General features: G+C 42.1%; 1 protein-coding gene across 1 annotated transcript in view; it reads right to left on the reverse strand.

The window, feature by feature from the left end:
* Positions 1-21,078, reverse strand: part of Col14a1 (collagen type XIV alpha 1 chain) — a 180,041-nt gene that overhangs the window by 31,872 nt on the left and 127,091 nt on the right. The window contains exons 35-40 of the mRNA XM_013348949.2: positions 20,541-20,618; positions 17,932-18,018; positions 16,670-16,723; positions 12,172-12,267; positions 10,982-11,035; positions 10,629-10,682 (exon numbers count right to left, since the gene is read on the reverse strand). Coding sequence (XP_013204403.1) covers positions 10,629-10,682; positions 10,982-11,035; positions 12,172-12,267; positions 16,670-16,723; positions 17,932-18,018; positions 20,541-20,618 — 423 coding nt within the window. The remainder of the gene's footprint in view (positions 1-10,628; positions 10,683-10,981; positions 11,036-12,171; positions 12,268-16,669; positions 16,724-17,931; positions 18,019-20,540; positions 20,619-21,078) is intronic.

Genomic DNA, 21,078 nt, shown 5'->3' on the forward strand with positions numbered 1-21,078 from the left:
ATGTGTGTGTATGTGTGTGCATGTGTGTGTATGTGTGTATGTGTGTGTATGTATGTGTATGTGTGTGTATGTGTGTATGTGTGTGTATGTGTGTGTATGTGCATGTGTGTGTGTGTGTGTGTGTGTGCACGAGTGCTCCCTGTGTGGCGGAGCCCTTAGAGGGAAAGAGGAGGACACCAGACCTCCTGGAGCAGGAGTCACAGCATGGGTGGGGGAAAGGCTTATGAAGTCCCACCCCTCCCTGAAATGGCTGCCTGAGATGGGAAGGGAGAGCGCATTCCCTCAGGAATGTAACCCAGAGAGGCTATCCATACTCCTGCAGGTGGTCCCACACCATTCACAAATAGCAACAGCAAGTTGCCCAGTGTGGGAAGGGGCGGAAAATGAGGGTGCACAGGAAGGTGGAAGAGAAAAACCACAGAGGATACAGCAGAACTGGAGGGGGTGAAGAGGAGAGATTTGACCAAAACACATTGTGTGGATGTATGAAATTCTCGATCAAAAATAAAATGTTAAAAGAAAGTTTAACATTTTCATATAACCAAGGTGGACTCTCGGCACATATGAAAGCATTTTTGAAAGGATTCCTCTTGGTTCCTGCCTTCGACAAGGAGAAGCAGCCTGAGTCAGAATGGCCTCCTTGCAGCAAGTGCCTTCCCTGCCTCAGCTCTCACAGTGCCCAGAAGAAGAGCTCTAATTCAAACAGAGATGGGCTTATTCAAAAGGAGAGTTGAGCCATGACATATTTTCTAAGAAAAGAATAGCATAAAACTGCATTATTCCCCAGAAGACTGGCAGGAAATAATGCATTTACACCCTGCTCCCCACCACAGGGGAAAGAGTGTGAAAAGGCAGCAGTCTGTCTGGGCTCTGCCCTTGGCTGACACAAGCTAGCATTCGCCTGATTTATAGTCACAACAGGCTCGCCTGGGAGCGAGCCCAGGGAAATGCGGTTCTTACTTGAGCGCTTAATCAGGTTCACAGTGAGAAAGATGTTTGGTAGTTCCGCGTTCTAAGCCTAGGCAACGTGTTCAGGTGCCGACAGAGCTGATTCCTGCGTTGAAGGCAGAACGTATGTGCTACGCAGTGTGATATTCCTAATTCCTGCCTGCTGCACAGAACAGCCATTGATAAAAGCTTCCGGAAGTACTCCACTCACGTCCAACAGGGAAGTGTAGGTTGGAGTTACACTGAGTCTGGCTATAGGAGAGAAGGAAATGCTGGTGACGTTCCTTCACGGCCCTTTTCATGGTTCTCACGGGGCTGGGGGTCAACCCAGGGCTTTGCACGTGCCAAGCAAGCACTCCGTGGCTGAGCCGCATACCCAGCCCTTCTTGCTATTCTCAGATACGGACTCATTTAACTTTGGAAGCAGAAATCCCATTGCACTAAGCTCTTGGGGGCAGTTTCTTAGAAGCAGACCTACAGCTCTGGATGACTGATTTCTTCCTGAATTGATCTTGGAGAAAACTCTGAAAGGCAGGACAAGGAGGGATGGAGGATAAAGAAGCCAGGTATAAAAGTAGCCATCTTAAGTCTGGTCTGTCTGAGCCCATGGGGGATTCTGGTGTGAGAATTACACATAGGAGTCAGCTCAGGCTAAAATTTTACACACCCATATAGTTAGCTATGGCCCAGGGGCTGACATGTCATTTCCAAGGATAACTTTCCAGGGAAAGGAAGAGTTTTTGGCAGCTGTGGGATGTAGCACATTTGCCAGGGGAAGCGGATCTGGATACCCACAGTACCCAATACAGTAAATCTGATCTTAGCCATAAGGCCGAGAGGTGATCACAGTGGATTTTTAGTCTGACATTTTCTTTCATGCACTAAGACATTTGAACAAATGAACAACTGAATATTCATTTTTAAGGCTGCTGTGAGTTTCCTATTTCTATCACCCCCCATTCAATTTTACATATAAAGTGAAAGAATGTTAGCCTTAATATCATATTAGAAACAAAGTCAAAGGCAATGTCCTCACCTGTCTTCTTAATCCTAGATAGAAAATAAAAGGTATTCACAACTTTGACTCCACATTTTAAAAAAAAATTAGAATCATCACCAGTCAATTTATCTCTACAATAGTTTTGTTTTTGTAAGCTTCTGACTTACCACATGTTTAGAAACACTTGCACGGTTGTAATGTGCTAGGCTTTCTGTCAGCTTTAGATTGGCAACAGAAAGTATAAGTACAAAGTTTTGTGAAGTGTCAGACAATGGAATGTTAGCAGCAGCATCGCTGCTCATATACAAGGGAGTTCCAAGGGGGCATGAGGGGACATGAAGGACAAGCAGCTGACACTGACTGCCGGTAGGGGGGGGGGGGGGGACAGGACACAGCATTTACTGAAGAGCAAACATCTAGACCAACAAACTCCAAATAGTTGGACCTTCCTGTGGTTTGAATGTGTCCCCAAAATGCATGCCTTAGAAAAATTCCCTTTGCACCTCTATTGAGAGATAGGCCCTATAAGGGGTAATTAGGTCATGGGGTTCTGACCCCGTGGATGATAAACAGGGTCATGATGGAAATGGTCTTGTTAGAACAATGAGTCACTCTTTCTCACTCACTCTCGTTCATTAAATGGCTTCTGCCATGTTATGCCTCAGGCAATGTGGCCTCACGAAATGTGGCCTAGATCTTGGACTTCCAAGCCTTGAGATCCACAACCCAATAAATCTACTTTTATAAATCATCTAGCTTTAAATGTTCTGCTACAGTTCCTTCAAAATCAACAGATACACTTAGTTGTCAGTTTTGTTCTCCAGGTACCCCTGTATTCCCTGATACAGCCCACTCTGAGAAAATCTATTACCTCTTTCTTATTGGGGTAGAGCTCAGGCCCCCTTTCTTTCCTCTCTATCTCAAGAAAGCAACAAACCTGGTGAAGTGAAATTTTTGGAAAATGTGTATACTTTATAAGATACATTTTTTAAAGTGCATGAAGTCAGCCATCCATAAACAAACATGTTTGTTGGCATGGCTTCAAACATTTTTGCCTTTTTGATATTCCTACCTCAAATTACTAATATACCCCCATGGCCCACATTAAAATAATTCTTGCTATTAAAAACTTAAAAGGATTATTATAATTTGCTTTGGAAATATTTGGCTATGAACAAATTACTAAGTTATGATTGGCTTTAATTTACCAGTAACAAAAAAATCTAATTTACAATTTGCTTTCATCACAACTAATATTCCAATGAACATTAAATGTGCTTCTACATAAAAACTGCAGGCAGCATCATTGGATAGTTACTAATTTCCATTTATACTTTTCTTTTCATACATTAGAGCAAATGTAAATGTCTAATATAGTTGTAGTTTCTAGGCCAGAGCCTGCAGAAGCTGTAGGATGAAACCCAGCTACCCACAGCTACACTTGAAAGTGATGTTAAAGTCAGAAGCCAGGGTGTGTGTATTTACGAGCCGCTCAGCAACATCTTGCAGAACTACTGACTCACTAGTGAGGTTTTGCAGACCATTTCCGAAGCCTGCAATGGCAGATCATGGACAGAAGCTGTAAGATTCTGAAATGGGGTAATTGTGAAGGTCTCTTGATTGCTGGAGTAGGGTCTGTGGGCCACCTGGATTTAATGAGTGAGTTGTCAAGAAGCGAGGGCTAGACCATCCTATGATGCATGATTTCAACCCTGTGGTCCGGTTCTGGACTGCCAAGACGAGTATGGCAGTTGGCCACTAGAAACAAGGCTGCTACTTGTTGCAAAGGATTACTAGCAACTACCAGACAAAAAGGCCAAGCAGCCCAAAGCTACAGGCTATGCAAACACTGGCCTGGGACAGAGATTAAAGACCAATCTTTATGCATGGTACCATGCTAGGTCTCATTGGGAAACTTTAAGTGACACACACACACATATTAAAACTATGTGTGTAATGCATAGTATATGTGTGCACATTGATAAATATGCACATATGTACTAGTTAATATGATATTTAATGCAGTTTAGATGAATATAATTGTATAGATTTTTAATATCTCATGCTTTTAACTTCAGATAGTTAAAAAAATAACAGAGCAGCAATATTGTGTTAAAGAACTGAACTGGGCATAAAATAGACCTTGTATAAGAGACTATTCAGTGATTCTAAAGCTTAGATAGGTATAAAATCATTAAACTGTCTAAATATAAACATTCCTAAGTTTTGCCTAAAGGGCTTTCTGCATTTGAATATCTGAGGTTAACCTGCTAGATCTGTGCATTAAACAAAAGAAACAAACAAAGACCACCTGATGACTGAGGTGACAAATCTGTTGGTTTGCAAAAATTTAACATCTGGCCCTAACCTGAATGACAACATTCCAAGAGGAAGGCAAAGTTGATAGTCAAGAATGGGTTTCATCAGAGCCCCTAAAAGCAGGAGACTAAAGACCTTCAAAGCTCCTCCCTCTCAAATGTGCACAGATGAACCGTTATCCAAGTAAAAGGCTAAGAGGCTAGAACCACAGCTTTATGAATGATCAATTCCTACTTTACTAAGCTGAATTGGATTCCAAAGTACAGGGTGTAACATCTTTGCTATAGAGTTATGTTACTTAAGTTTGTTGGAAGATCTTCTCAGCCACAAAACGTCACAGTAAACCTTACTTTCAAAATTTTATGGAATGAGAAGGCACAATGCTGGCTCCCGCACTGCCTACTTCTTCTGACCATTGTGTAGTTCCTCCCACTTTCAGACCTTCTGGTTCTCTGTCTAGAACAATGGGGGCACCATTGCCTAGCATTCATAGATCTCCTGGGAGTTAAGGAAGGAAACACCAGACATCTGCATAGATCCCATTCTTGGTGGTGTGGTTTACTGACATTTTAACAAAAAATCAACAGCCAAGTCCCAATTGCATAAACTACCCTCACTGCAGTTGACTGTGCAAATATTTGCCTGAGATTTTATAAAAGTCTTTCTAGAGCTGGACCCACAAAGAAGACAATCCAATCCTTCTGGCTACCAGTTTTGTGGTAATAGCTTACTCTGCCCTTTCTGCGGGAGGAAGATGCCCAGGGGGCTCATTATCATGAACCTAGTATTTCAAAACTATTTTTTTAGATGACTCCCTCATCACTGCCTACTATTCATGACAGGAATGAAATTCATCCAAAGAGTTGACTCAAGCGCATTTTAAGTCCAACTCATTTTTGATGAAACAGAACATTCCACACAATATGGTCTTTGTGTATCTCAAAGCCACAAAATGAAGAAGCATGCTTCAAGGGTCCTTTCCAGGCAGAATGCAAATATTTCAAAAACACTTTCTTGACTTTTTTGTATTTCTTCACCATCTTCCAAGACATTTTAATTTACATGGGCATTACAAAAAGTTCTGACCCATTAGGCTGACCTCAAAAACAGTGGATGTTAATAATATTGTCTTAAGATGATATCATCAAGCCGGGCGATGGTGGCGCACGCCTTTAATCCCAGCACTCGGAAGGCAGAGGCAGGTGGATCTCTGTGAGTTCGAGACCAGCCTGGTCTACAGAGCTAGTTCCAGGACAGGCTCCAAAGCCACAGAGAAACCCTGTCTCGAAAAACCAAAAAAAAAAAAAAAAGATCATATCATCAGAAATGCTTCACATGAATGAATCTCCACGACTCCTATAGTTCAGGATTGTGCTTTGACTGATATATGCTGAAGCTGAGTCTTGCCAACACGAAGTAACTGGGCCCACACCATGCAGCCTGGATTTAAACCTGGTTAGCATTGAAGGTGTGTACCCGTCTGCGCAGACCTTTTCATCCACACGCAAGTTCAACAGGGTCCAGGGGCAGAACACACTCTGGCCAGAAAATTGAACTTGGAGGAACTGGAACTCAGAAGTAAGAAAGAGGCTGTCTTTCATTTTTCTTTTCTCTGTGCTATTTTTAATTCTTCACCACCTAGCTATCTAATCTGTCATCTACTTATCTATCTCTCATTTATTGATAATCTATCTCTCTCAATATTTCTATCTTTATCATATGTCTATCTTTATTCTCTATCAACTATCTTTCTACATTTGTATAATTCTCTCTAATATTTTATATTTTCTTTCTATAATTGATCTCTCTGCCTCTTTCTATTCCCGTATTTATCTGACCCTATTATCTATCTATCTATCTATCTATCTATCTATCTATCTATCTACCTATCTACCTATCTATTTAACCTACCTAGATAGCTTACATCCCTCTTCTATCTGATTTCCCTAAGGACCATCTGAATGTGTAGGGTGGAGACTGAGAAATCTACCACACACCAAGAAGAGTTTGAAGATCACTTGAAAGGCCCTGCACTCAGATATCAAGAAAAGAAGCAGGCAGGGGGACAGAGAATGGATGGGGGTACAAGATTTATAGGAAAAAGAAGGAAAGGTCCAGAATGTTTTAATTGGAATGGCTCAGAGTAAAACCTGGATGCCTGACTGCATTAGCTGCAAATATAAGTTTGAACCATCACTTTCAACAAGCTAGTCTGTTGGCTTCCACGGCCCAGGCGGAAACTTACTCCGGGAAGTCTAGCTAGACTTGCTTATGGCCTCAGGCCCAGAGTTGAATAAGACTTGTCTCCAAGAGTCCAAGATTCCTCTTGGGAAAAGCCAGAATAAGCTGGAAAGAGGAGAAGAGGTTATATTTTCTCTTTTTTATTCTTTCTCAAAACCTTCTACCCTCTCAGTAAATTCAGAGGCAATGTTAGCACCAGAGTCATGAAAAAGGACTCTCTTTTCCTAAGCTAACCACCAGGTGATGGTGTGAGGCGTGGGCCATAAGAGAAGAACTTCTAAACGGGACTTTGCAGTGACTTTGGCTGTGAATCCCAACTTTCTGTTGGCTCTCAGCAGAGTGCCGTGATAGCAGCTATTGTTGATAGCACCCTACAGCAGAACAGGGAGAATCAGGAAGTGTCTGTGCTCAGTATTCTTTAAGTAGCCCCATATCTACCACTGCTCAGCCAGCTAGACCTGGTACTCCATGTATCCTGAGAGCATTCTCAACCTATGTCTGTCTGCTTCTTTCCAAACTGGTACCGGTGTAGTCGTTCCTTAGACCTTTAGCACTCTCGATCCTTCAGATCACCTGATCAGGGTCCACTAAGTGACTCCGCTTTAACCAACCTTTCTTCCTGCCTCCTCTGCTGCCTCTGAAAGGCTCATTGCTTTCTGTGTCCAGGAGAGGACGCACGAGAGCCCATGCCTTTCCCTTCTATAGGTGGTCTGCAGATTGCTCTCTTTAGCGACTAGAAGTATTCCTGCTTTCATAATCTTTTCTGCAGAGGGTGATGGGAAACTCTTCAAGCTCCAGGGAGTGGGGTTGGCATGGTGCAGGCACTCAGGTAAGACACGGCTGAGGGAGAAATGTGTCTTGTTCTTCCTTCTTGCAGAGCAGTTACATCATAGTTCCGCGGCACCGCAATTTTATTTCATGTGAGTAGTGTCTCCTTCATTTTATGCCAGGTGGCACAGTCTTCAAATAACTTTCCTAAGGTAATAGTCGCCGATCACACAACCTTCTTTAGAAGACGTGCGGTTCCTTACCGAATGAGTTTCCCTCACAATCAGACTTTAAAAAGAACTCCATTCCCATCCAAGAGGGTTTCATAATCAGCATCAGACACAGCCTCAAAACTTTATTTCCAAATAGAGGAAGAGGGGGAAACAAAAGCCAAGAGTAGATAGCTTATCACTTTATGATAGCTCTAAACTTTGACTACTAAAGTGGAACACATGAAAATACAAAAATTTTAAAAGTCTGATTTTAGATATGGACTTTAAGAGAAATAAACCAAAAGGACTAAAACCAAAGCCCTCAAACACTAACCTAGCAGGTTTGGTTCCGAGCTCTTCGCCAAGACTGGGCTCTACGCACAGATAAATCAAATAAACTCGCTCAACCAAATCTTCAGACTTGCTGTTTCCAGGGCCTCAGGAATCATGAAGGAATCTAGCTGTATAACCACACAGGATCTTAGCCTATGCGCCCGGCCAAAACATATAAATGCTTCTGGCCACTCCTCCCACATGCACAGGAACCCAACATAAATCTAACTCTCAGAGAAGGCCTTCCTCAGATGCGCTAGCCGAAACATGCTCTAATGCCTGGTCCATTTGGTAAACAGAGGCTACACTGACATTCCAAATCCCATATCTGTGCACCCATAGAAAAGATGAATTTCTTCTTTTTTTTTCAGTATTGGAAATTGAAACTAGGGCTCCATGCATACTAGCCAATGGCTCAACCACTGAAATGTATTTTTATTCTCCATTTTGAGAGAAGGAGTCACTAAGTTGTCCAGACTGGCCTTGAGCTCACACTGTGGCATAACCCAAGACGGCCTTTGACTTGCAATCCTCCTGTCTCAGCCTCCTAGGATTGCAGGCCTGTTTCCCCATTTTCATATACTTGAACAGATGGGTGAGAGGAAGCTACAGTCAGGCTTGACAGAGTAGAGAAGTCAACATTCTAATAAGTGTTAGCCTCCTAAAGTATATCGGCTCCCAGGGGATGCCATGCGTGTTGATCTTCATTGGAGAAGACGCAAGTGCTTGGGGCTCCCTCTAATTTGGAGATTAGAGAAATGGAAGGTTCCTCACAAGTCCAAACCAGTGATCATTTAGGAAGACAGACCCCCAAAAGACATGCGCTCAGGTTATAAGACATGAAGAAACCAAGTCGGTACAGACTTGGACACTCCCTCCCTACTGTCTAGCTTTCATGGTGCTAGAAGGTGCCAGGTGGGCTGTAGGGAAGAAAAGTCATCAACACTCCGATCCAGCTGTGAACTCTGCAATCCAGCTATGAACTCTGCAAGCTACAATAAAGGCTGGCCTGGCAAAACACACCACCCATGCATGCAATGTTACTAGGGTAACCAACTATTTCCTGTTTGGATCTAAGCCCACGCGATAGGATGGAACTCAGGCCTGCTATTGTACACTAGACCAAGAACCCATGGCTGGATAGACCATAGACCCTAGGGGAGAACCCACTTCTATTATTTTGCTAAGTGGACTCAGTATCAAAGTGTTTTATAAATATTTATTTCTATGCCCATAGATTAGTTTGACATGTAACAATCATCAAGAAGTTTCATTTCGCAGTGAAGACGGATGCACAAGTGTCCAAAATGCAGAGGGTAACGATTGTGGTGTCAGATCTAAACTAAGTATCTTTGTTATACTCCTTCCTCACAAGGCTCAGGAACATCATAGAAGGGGAGAAAGAAAGATTGGGATAGCCCGACATTGGGGAAGACTGTTATAAATAATGTTTTCTGGAATGTACCAGGCCTGTGGGCCACATAAACTCACAGCACCTGTAGTGCATAAGACTTACACATTATCAAGCCAGTCAGAATTCCAACGCATTTCATGGAGGGGCTTACCTAGCCCCACTCCTAGCTGAGGGGCTATTGACATTTGATGGGTGCTGGAGAAGAGAGGGTATTGTTAGGGATGAGGTCTCTGTTAGGCTGCCCATGACCCAGGGAAGGGTCCTATACCCACGCATATACAAGCCACACTAATTGAACTCAGTAGATTAAAACAAGAGACTATGAGAATTGCTGTTGAATATCAGGAAGAGTTGAAGGGGTGAAGTGGGAAAATGATATCACCAAAATATATTGTCTACATCTATGAAATTCCTAAAGAATAAATAAAGACATTTTTAAAAATCAGATAGCTTTTCTTTCCCTTGGAAATGTAGTGGGTTTTTATTTCCTTCATGTTAAAGTTCAAAGTTTTAGGTAAAAATAAAATTGATGTTTTAAATAATTCAGGCTGCATTCCACAATAAACATGCATACCTGTGCATTGTAGGCATGTACATACATGCAGATAGTCGCACACACAGATTTATGATCTCTAGCCAAACATACCATATTAAAGACACCAAACTGTTTCCACGTTCCTTCTTTATAGAAACAGTTCTCCCTGTTTGCAATGGTTTTCTTCTCCTCATCCACCTGGCCACCTCTGCCTTTCAATCAGGCAGCAGCCTAAAGGGCACCTCCTCAGAGAGTCCTCAGACCCTGCAAGCCTGGCTTGATTTTCCAACCTTCTATTCTAACAGGTCCCCATTATACCACGTGACAAAGTTTTAAATTTGAATTTCCCCCAATAAATTATAACCCTCCAACCCTGCCTTGGTGAAAACTTGTCAGTGAAACAAATGTCACACTTCAGCTTATGCCTCGCTTGGTGATTTTTGTACTTTATTTTGCTGCTCTCTGTTTGAACTGGTGAAAAGAACAGATAACTGAAATATACTAAGCCAATGGAAATTCCTTTATAAGCCATACTACTTTCCTTTTAGGTCTGTACTTCAAGGATTTAAAAAAAAAGAAAAAAGAAAAACAACAACAACAACAAAAAAAAAACCCTAGAAAAATCTACTAAGTCAATAGATCCAATTTAGTGCAAATAAGAATCAGACTTGGGAACATTCAGAATGGGACACTGCCAACTGGGGTAAGTTTGATGAAAGAAGTGGACATAGAAGATGTGGCCGAACGGAAATAGACACAAAATAGACAGAAAGTAGACTGACCCTGACTCAGCGTCTGCAGCCAAGTGACCAGGCAAGAAATCTGCCTTGTCACAACCAATATTTCACAAGTTCTTACCCTCTGGCCTGGTGAGCCATCACGTCCTGGTGAACCTACACCTCCAGGGACACCCTAGGGAGAACAAGAACAGAAAAGAGTCAGAGTTGTAGAAACAGCTGCTTGCTTCCCTGGCACAGACCATGGCCTCCACACAAAGCCATTGGCCCAGTGGGGACCCCCTTGTGACACAAAACTGAGACCGAGAAGTTCCTACTGAGAAATCAATGTCCCCAGCCCCAATCATTTTGACTTCCAGACAGGTCAATGAATAAGGGCAGATATCATTAACAGACACCCCTGTCAAGGTCACAGCTGATGTAAGAAGCTGAAGGCTTCTGTCCTTGGCAAAAGACTAACAGCAAAAATAATACCTGTGGACCAGGAAGGCCAGCATCTCCTTTATCTCCTTTGTCACCGGGCATACCCTGAGTGTCCAAAAGTTCAGAGTTAGATTCACAGACATAAGTCCTCAGTCCCTCCGCCCACCCACCCCCGTTATTCTCAACAGTAAACTGCCTCGGCACTAACACCCACACGTCATATTTCACTTCTCACATACGCTAAGCCATCCATGTAAACATTCCTACAGAACTGAATGTTCACGTCCAAGAACAATTCCAACCCACCATGTGCAGCCCCAGATGGCCAAGCTGATAATGCTAACACATGCGGGGAAGAGAGTTCTTCAATATTTAAATGTTATACGTAGTTTATGATTTAACAACCACATGTATTTCAGTGAGTTAGATTTCTTTTCAAAGACACCAAATACTTTAGAATAGCCATTTAATGCCTACAACTAAAACGCTAAAATTCACTCAATGAACTAGATTCTCATGGCAGTAGAAACAAGAAAGTATACGGTGGCTTTGATTATTCTATGTGCACAATGGCTGCACATCAATAATAAATTGGTATAACAGCTGTTACCTTCTAGACGTTAAAAGTTCAGTCAAAGGGTGGGGAGGTAAATCTGTGGGTAAAGCTCATGAGGACTTTGATCTTCGGGGCCCATATTAAGAATAAAAATCTGAGCATGGTATCCTATGCTTGTAATCCCAACACTGGGGTGGGGCACAGGAGACAGGTGGGTCCCTGGGGCTTCCTGGACAGGTAGCCTAGCCTAGTCATCATGTTTTAGGCCAATGAAGGCAATGCTTTGTAGCTGACTCCTGAGGGTGGCACCAAGGCTGCTCTTGCCTCTTCTTGCATACATGCACACTAGCACCTGCATCCCATGTGCACAGTGCATGCACACACACACACACACACACAATAACAACTGCACAAAGGAATCTCGATGGACAAGCAAAGGCTGTCCATACTGACCCTGCCATCCTCGTTAGGTGTGACTATGCCTACTCCCTAGCCATGTACCTGTTTGTTGAAAGACCCCCATCACTGAGCAAACAATGGATTGTAGCCTGAGTTAATGCATGGTCAGTCAGTCATGATTTTCTCAGGGCCTAGGACCCATTGGCACGGCACAGAATATAAAAGCTCGTTCTACATGCAAACCAGATAACTATAAAACCCTTCTGAATATGTGCACACAACTCACAGGCATGCCTTGAATGGACAGACCACTGGGTCCTTGGGGTCCAGGGGGACCCTGGGGTCCTGCAGGACCTGTTTCCCCTCGAGGGCCCTCTGGTCCCTAGAAGCAAGAGAAAAAAGTTATTCTAGAAGTTAGATTCTCTAATACCTGAAATACATCTCTGGGTACAACACTTATTTCTTATAACAACTCCTAAGATATGAAACACTCAGAGGGTTAGCAAGACAGCAAGCTTCAAAAGATTTACCTCCCGGGTAAACTGTCATCAGTAAGCTATAGGAATAAACACAGGAGGATTTCATCAGCTATATTTATTTTGTTTCTGCAAATAAGAATGCTGTGCCAGTTATGTAAGCAAGTAGTCCCCCACAAATGCCTAACACTTCCCCAAAGAGAAAGCACCGCGGGACCACCCTCCTGGTTCGGGAAGGCATCTGGACGAACAGGCTCTGTAGACATCCTCCCTGCTTTCAGTTCCTGCCCCAGTGAGCCTCAGCCTCTCTCTTGAGAACTTTATGTCAGGCCCGTTTCCTCCCCCACCTCCCTGCAATACCCCATTGCAGTTCTCCTGCAGTGCCAAGCACCTCTAGCTCCAAACCCTCCTGCCTTTCATCCAGGATCAGACATCCCTTCCACATCAGGAGCTCCCACTTCGTCCAGTTCCTACTGGACTTTAAACAACTCAACGAGTAACCTTAGTCTCAGAATATCTATTTATGCTCAATTTCTTCTTCCCTGTTTTGAGCACAGCAAAGGCTATTCCTTGATTAAATTACGATCTCCTATGTCTGGGTAACATATTATTCTGGTGGACATGCTACAATTGTGCATATTAATGCAATCCCACATGGTACCTCTTCTCACAGGATACCGCACATGTATGTGCAATGTGCAATATAGGAATCGATTGTAAGAACATCTAGCTCCTCAGATGTGTGTGTGTGTGTGTGTGTGTGTGTGTGTGTGTGTGTGTGTGTGTTGAAAACATTCAAAATCCTTTCTTCTAGCTTTTGGAAATAGAACGTATGCTACTGTTACCTACAGACCTTTTTACACAGTGGAATATTAGAAATTATTTTCCCTATAACTTCCATATTGGCCAATTGTGCCTCATTTTTTATCCCCACCCCTAAGCCTTGGGTACCCATTGCCTCACTCTTAATTTTTTGCTAAGTGTTTAGATCCCATACATGCATAAACTCATTCATGACTTTCTCTGCCTGGCTTATTTCATTTAACATAATTATCTCTGGGTCCATCCATGTTTTTCACAAATGACCAGATTTGACCTTCTTTTTAGGTTAAATAATACAACCATCACCTTTTCTTACCCACTTGTCTTTTGTTGATCAGTTGGGTTGTTTCCACTTTTTATTTATAGTGATTTCTTTTGCAATAAACACAACAGTATAGCTGTTTCTTCAACATCCTGATTTTTTTCCATATGTACAATTTTGTGTGTGTAATTTGTAAATTGCCTCAAATGTGAAATTACTCAATGTATTACTTGAGTCCAAGAATATGGAAAAGAAAATCCTAGTGGGGTAAACTGTAGTTAAGTCATCACGACAGACTAAGTTTCCTTAAGATTTAGTGTATGGGCAAAAATCACATGGAAAGGTCCAGAAGAAGTAGAGGAATCGGGCAAAGTCAGACCCGTACAGACTACAGAGTTCTGATAACATGTTTGTTTATGGATAAGGTTGCAAAAAGTGTATTGAGAGAGGCTGGAACGATGGTTCAGTGTTTAAGAGTGCTGTTTGCTCTTTCAGAGAATTCAAGCTTGGTTCCCAGTACCCACATGGTAGCTCCCAACTGTCTGCAACTCTAATTCCAGGGGATCTTATGGCTTCTTCTGGTGCCCACAGGTATCAGAGATGTACATAGTACAGAGATGTGTATGGAGGCAAAACACCCATACACAGGCAAATACAGTCAAATTAAAATTAAATATTTTTTAAGCTACAGATTGAAAGTAGAAACTGATTAAAATTACATGACAATTAGGATGAAGAGGAAGAAAGCCTGGGATGGGATATGAAAAAGTCAGGAAGTTAGTACCAAAGCAAAGCTAGAATGGCAAATCAAAAACAAATTCCAGTAGAGAGCTGGCCAAATGAATCAACTATTGCCGCAATCTCAAGGGAGATAAACATTAAACAAAAGCCTATGGACCTAGTCACATGTGGTGACTTTAGTGAGAACAGCTTCACGGGGCTCAGAGGAGATCAGAGATCACATGTGATTTGAGAACTGTGCAGGAAATGAGACCGTAGAACATCAGATTATAACTATCCTTATAAGGAGCTTGCAAGGTTTATGAGGAAGAGGGCGAGAGCGTTAAAAATGTGATGAGCTTGAGAAAGGGCAACTTACTCAGAACGTTTAACAGTAACTGTCTAGAGCTATATCATTATGTATTGTCGAAGAGCAGGGAAGAAAGTAGGTGGCTCGTTTTGTTCTTTAAAATAGAAAACAAACAGACTAGAAGAGACCTGTGATCATTGCTTCCCGCCCCAAATTCTTATCCATTTGGTGCTGGAAATGAAAAAAGATTACATGTTGGGACTTTCCCTAAATGTATATATCTACAAGGTATAGTTTGTCTGTCCTCATACTGCCCACAAGGGTGGCTATGTGATTCTCTGTGGTCCAAAATCCACTGCATCACAGTATTGGGTTTTGTTTTGTTTTGTTTTTTTGTCAAAACTGCCACACAGAAATAACCATACTAGCAACAATCCTGTGAGTGGATAATTATTAGAGCAAATGGGTTACCAAATATCAGATTAATTTGTAGTCATCATTAGAACCATTGTCCACTGATAATGTTGGAAAATTTTTGGGAGGTCTTGCTGAGGGGGGTCTTGAGAGACAGAAACCCGCAAGCGTAGGAGCTCCTGGGTTCCGCCATTGGTGACCCAGAGAAAGAGCCAGAGAAAGCCTGTTGAGAGGAGGCATTCGGCTCTGGCCTTTCTTACAGTATGGTTAGAGATGGAGTCAAGTGAGGGCCAGAGAGCCTGTCTCAAAAAAATGAAACAGATAAACCACAAAGGATACATCCCATGGTCTTTGAATTGGATAATACTTGATTGATTGGCTCCAGCTTTCCTTCATTTATCTCTTTTTCATGCTCATTTCTTGTCCTACCTTGCATCATCTGTTTCCAATTTTAAAGTGAAACTCTTTTTTTAGTGTAATGGTCTCTTCTATATGAATAAACGGGATGTAAATCTAATAATATATTTAAAGCACTAAATCAGGAAGACGGATGATGTGGAAATCGTGAGAAGCAATGTCCCAAGAATGCGAAGGAGAACTGAGTTAGAAAGGGCCTGGAGGGGCTGGAGAGATGGGTCAGTGATTAACAACACTGGCTGCTCTTGCAGAGGACCTGGGTTAGATTCCCAGTACTGACATGGTGGCTCACAACCGGCTATCACTCCAGTTCCAAGGGATCCGATGTCTTATTCTGGACTTCACAGTGACTGCACATAAGTGATGCACAGACATACATGCAAAACACCCGTACACATAAAATAAATCTTTTAGGAAGGAGAGGCCATGACTATGATGCCAACCATGGCCAAACCATGGCCCATGATTGTAAGTTTTTTTTGTTTTTTTTTTTTTGTTTTTTTTGGTTTTTCGAGACAGGGTTTCTCTGTGGCTTTGGAGCCTGTCCTGGCACTAGCTCTGTAGACCAGGCTGGTCTCGAACTCACAGAGATCCGCCTGCCTCTGCCTCCCGAGTGCTGGGATTAAAGGCGTGCGCCACCATCGCCCAGCTTGATTGTAAGTTTTAAATAAGCATAAATCCAGCATAGACTCTCAGGAAATGAATCTCAGAACAGATGTGTAGAATGAATCAGAAAGTCAAGGCACTGGACATAGGAGATCAGTTAAAGATTTTCCAGAATCCAAAGGAAAGAGGATGAAGCCTGAACTCAATTAGTAGCTGGGCTCCTGCCAGTCCTTAGGATGCCTTTGTGCAAAGGAGAAAAATGTGTTTTGATGTGGGCTGGCATGACCTGGTCATTTTGGCTGGCCGATGCCTCTGCAATGCAAGACCTGGAACATCATACACTGTGGCCTTGGGTACTCAGGATAGAATGCAAAGCCCGCTGTTTGATTAGACATAATGCAAAACTGGAGGAGGAATTCAACACGTGGGAAATTTTGAAAGGGACGGAGGCAGAATTGGGACTATGTGATTCTGCTTAAGATGCATTTCTGTTACCGGTGCAGAAAGCGAAGCATGAACCTGAGGAGGCAACCTTGCAGACCAAGCCAACCAGACGCTGGCATTCTTGTCTGTCCCAACAATCTTCCGTTTGGCTGAGTTGTTAAATACTTGTTTGGGTTTAAAAACACGCATCTGCCCTCTAAGTCAAAATTGTTAGACACGAGTGTCACAAACACATTAAGATGCTGTCAGTCACAAGGGTAAACGAAGTCACATCTAACTCCAAAGTGATGGCTAGTGGAGACAAATGCTTTACCTTCGGACCCTGTTCACCTTGTTGGCCTTTTGGTCCTCGGAGTCCTGGACCACCCTGGCAAACAGATGTTAAGTATTAGCTCAAGAACAAATCTCAAAACAGCATACTTTATTCATCTTTCTTCATAATATGGGATTAGGTCATTGCTATTTTATATGAAGCCCACACATTGTGTACCAGTAAATGTTCATCACGATCGTCCACGGGAAACTCCCCACCCAATTCTGCTCCTTCCGCAGATCATTCAGAGCCTCCACAAACCTTGGCTGCCACATTCTTTTAAACCTTAAAAATTCCTATATGACTTGTTTATTTAGAGCTTTATATAATGCTACTCTTGCTCACGTATAAAAGAATAAAATGCTTAGTTGGCATGGAATTATGTGTATTATATACCATAACTTCATAAAAAAAAAATCAATGAAAAATCAACAATTCAGCTCCATCCATTTATACAGAAATAAAAATACCTTAGTGTTTCTGAAATCACAATCATTTGTTTTTCTTCCCAAGATGTTCTGACATATTTTAGTGGCAATTTCATTTATTAGACATATCTATTTGCACAATAAATATGTAAATATATTTTTGATATATTTGTTCATGTTTGTAAACACACATCTAAAGACAGTGCATGTATCCTCTGAATATTTTAATTGGCTAACACATTTAAATAAATATATTTTCAAAAGCAAATATAGAATTACAATAAATAGAAAAGGGTATTACTAAAAATGATGGATCACTTAAAATGAATACAGTGCAGATGATGTCTTTCAAATTACTTAGGCTTTGCTCTTACTAAAGTCTGTCCAGAAAAGCTTTCTCTATAATAGAGACATGGACAGTGTTAGTAAGGGTGACATCAGACAACTCCTTCAGTTAACAGAAGAACTGAAGATCACGGAAGCTGACTTAACTCTCTCCCATTAACTTGAAAATGGCTGGACAGCATCAACAAAACACACACAAAAATTTAAAGAGTGGGCACCAAGAGGATACACTAATCCGCTAAGCTGAGGGCCAATGGCTGAAACTCACACCGATGATAAACCACAGGGGCTTAAAGGGAGGATTTTGTACATAAAGCAATGGAAAAAATGGATGGAAAGGTCAGAAGACGATCATCTTGTAGATGTGTCTAAGTTTACCTAAGATTAAGTGGGTCACAGCCAGAGTTCAGTAGGCAGTGAGAGGGAGACCCCAAGGTGACGGTGTTAACGCTACTCAAGAGCATTCAAGGCTGAGCTAGCAAGACTTACTGGGGGGCCAGCTGGTCCTAGAGCCACTTCGTTAGTTTCTGAGCAAGAGCAGGAACGTGGGAGGTCTGGGCAAGCCTCTTCATCCCTCTGAGTAGGAAAATAAAGGGTAATTATGAACAAGACAGTATACATAAATTGCTTAACTAACTCTCAGAAGATACTTTAGGAGACGTCTTAAAATTTTAAATGAACGTTATGCTATAAAGCCACCAACTACACCATCTGTACAGAAACAGCATGGGCACTATGGATCATTGATTATCCCACCTACAGAGAGGTTTGCTGGAAGTGACTTAGAAATCCAAACGAAGAAATGAAGTCAGAAGAGAGGAGAGGGCATTTTCGGTTTCTATCTTATTAATTTAGAACAGCAATGCCCTTTGAGCTAAAGGCCTTAAACCCTTTCATTATGCTACATTGCTTTTCTGTTTTAGAGAATAAAAGAAACCTTGTTGAAAAGCTCAGTCGAAACTACTACACGTGAATTAAAACAAAGAACTAAGTCTGCTTAAGCACACCTGTGTCCTGTGACAATCCCATGAGGGTTTGTAGCTGACGCTAAGGAAACACTGTGGACCTAGAGCTTCAGGGTAGGGGTCGTTTTTCTCCTCTCTTGGGATCGTTACTGACACGTGACAGGAGAAAATGACTGGCAATGTCAGGCTGAATAAATCTAAGTGAGCTGCCCGAATGCAGGCGGAGCGAGGCAGAGTGCCTGGTAGCAGCCTCGGACAATTTTTCAATATCCCGTTTGCAACCGCAGCACTGCAGTAAGAAGCTCCAGGACTTAGAGCCCACCAGTCCCCTTGAGGAGATGGGGAGTGGCTTCATTATTTAAGACCTCCCAGGACAGTGAGGTGAGGAGTAACAGAGCACAGACAATAAATTACCAAGATGAAATATATCAAGACTGATATATTCTAAACAAAACCTTACACACAGTTGAACAAGTGACCTATAAATACCCTTCACATCCTTTTCTTTAAACGGTGGACAATAAGGACAGAATTCCATTCAAATCTCCTACTGGCGTATCTCATCTGCTCTAATATTTGGTTGGTTAGATTAAAACGTAAATCTAAGTATTCCAAAAGATCTCCCAAATGAATTTGGCACCAGGCTTCCTGTCCCAAGACTCAGGGGTGTTCTTGCTACTGTTGAGGATGTGCACTCCAGGCATGGGATTTATAAGCCTGCAGGGACTGAAGCAAGAAGAAAAGCGATGAAAAGGGCTTGGTCCTTCCTAGGAGAACTGGTGAGGACATTTTTGCTTGATACAACATGAGATTCTGCTTCCTCTTCCATTTCCCAACCTATCTTTTTTTATGTCTAACACTACGATGTCTTCTTCAGTTCACTCCTAGTTTGGAGGCCTTCTTTGACGAAGAAACAATGGGTTACTTGCTTCCCCCAGGAATTTACTGCCTGCAATAAATGTTTTAATCTGGATCTAAAATCAAATCCTCTGGATTTCGTGAAGACTTGACTGTGTTCATTACATGAGTTTAATCAGTAAAACATGCTAGCTGTCCAGTTATAGCAATCTCCTATGCCAGCTTGCTTTCTATGAGGATCCTAAGAGATGGATCTCCTTCTCTGTTCATTTGTAGACATATAGATACAACTTTATGAGAGAATAATGGGAAATGATTAGTTTTCTGGTAGTGTCAAATAGATTATATAGATTATGACTACATCTAATAATGCCAATTTGGATATATAGATTATGACTACAGTTCCAAATCTGTGTGACAGGATAGCCTGGGGGCAGTCTATTAAATTCATATTAACACCGAATGTTTTAAAAATTCAATGACAATAAAGCATCATTTGGCTTCCACTGGACTTCAAGTGAGCTTCTAGCTCAAGACAGCTCGGAGCTTCATTCTGGGCATGGTGATGCTATGTTGTAAACCCAGGACTTGGGAGGTAAAGGCAGGAGGGTCAGTCAGAGTTCAAGGTCATCTGTGTTCTAGCTTCACCTCTGCTGTCGTGATAAAACACTCTGAACAAACCAACTTAGGGGAGGAGAGGGTCTATGTCAGCAGACTTCAAGAAACATAGGAGCAGGACCCTGACTCTAAAACCAGGCAGCAAGTCTGCTTTTTGGTTCGTTGGCAGCCCCATGCCTACCCTGAGAGGAAGTAACTGAGTTTACAAAGATAGGACTGCTTTGGTTCTCCCAAAATTAACAGTCAAGACAACTCCCGATGTATATGCCCTCAGGATAGTATGAACTAGATGCCTTCTCTCTCAGGTGACTGTGGGCTGTGTCCAGGTGACAATCAAATCTAAATAGGCTATCTAGTTAGTTTCGGTACAGCAAATCAGTGTGTAGAAGGCGTTTGGAAGCACCTGGAGTATGTATCAATAACATCTGTGAGACACAGCTCAAACCATGTGGTCATATGTGATGGCCTCATTGATTTCTTCTTGTCTGTCTGACACAGCTCAAACCACATGGTCATATGTGACGGCCTCATTGATTTCTTCCTGACTTTAATTAGCATCACAAAAGGAGTTGCTAATAGTGTGAATATTGAGAATCAGTCCCTCGTTTCCAAAGCAATCACAGAGTTTTATTTTTAGTGAAGCGAAAGAATTCTTACCAGGCCGGGAAGTTCACAGCATCTGTCTTTATTGGCCCACGTTGTAGAGCAAACGATATCAAACATCTGTAACTGGAACTGATTCAGAAAGACAGTTGTCACTCAACAAGGTAAATACGGAGAAAATGTGTTCGTAGTTATAGCTGCTTCATCAGAGATAAAATACAAAAATATTTGTAACGTACTATTCCAGAAAGTAAATTTAAAAGTAAAGTCAATTTTTAATTAAACTTAATTTTAAGTTTAATTTTGCCCCTGACATGCCATGTTCTAATTTTCTGTCTGCAGTTGTTCTATCTGCTATCTAAATCCTCCTCCCTATCATAATTTCCCCTTCTCAGATCAACTATAAAAAGCTTAGTTCCATGGTCAAAGCCTTCCCTTGGAAGCCCCTCGTGCCTTGCAAATGACCTGCAAGGTCCACCCACCTCCATCCAGGTCTAGTAAGTTGAGCATCCAAACTGCCTAGGCTCCCACAAAGCCAGTACGTGCAGTAGGATCAAAAACCCATTGCCATTGTTCTTGAGTTCTCAGTAGT

The sequence above is a fragment of the Microtus ochrogaster genome, chromosome 15, assembly GCF_000317375.1.
Source record: "Microtus ochrogaster isolate Prairie Vole_2 chromosome 15, MicOch1.0, whole genome shotgun sequence".
Lineage (NCBI taxonomy): Eukaryota > Metazoa > Chordata > Mammalia > Rodentia > Cricetidae > Microtus > Microtus ochrogaster.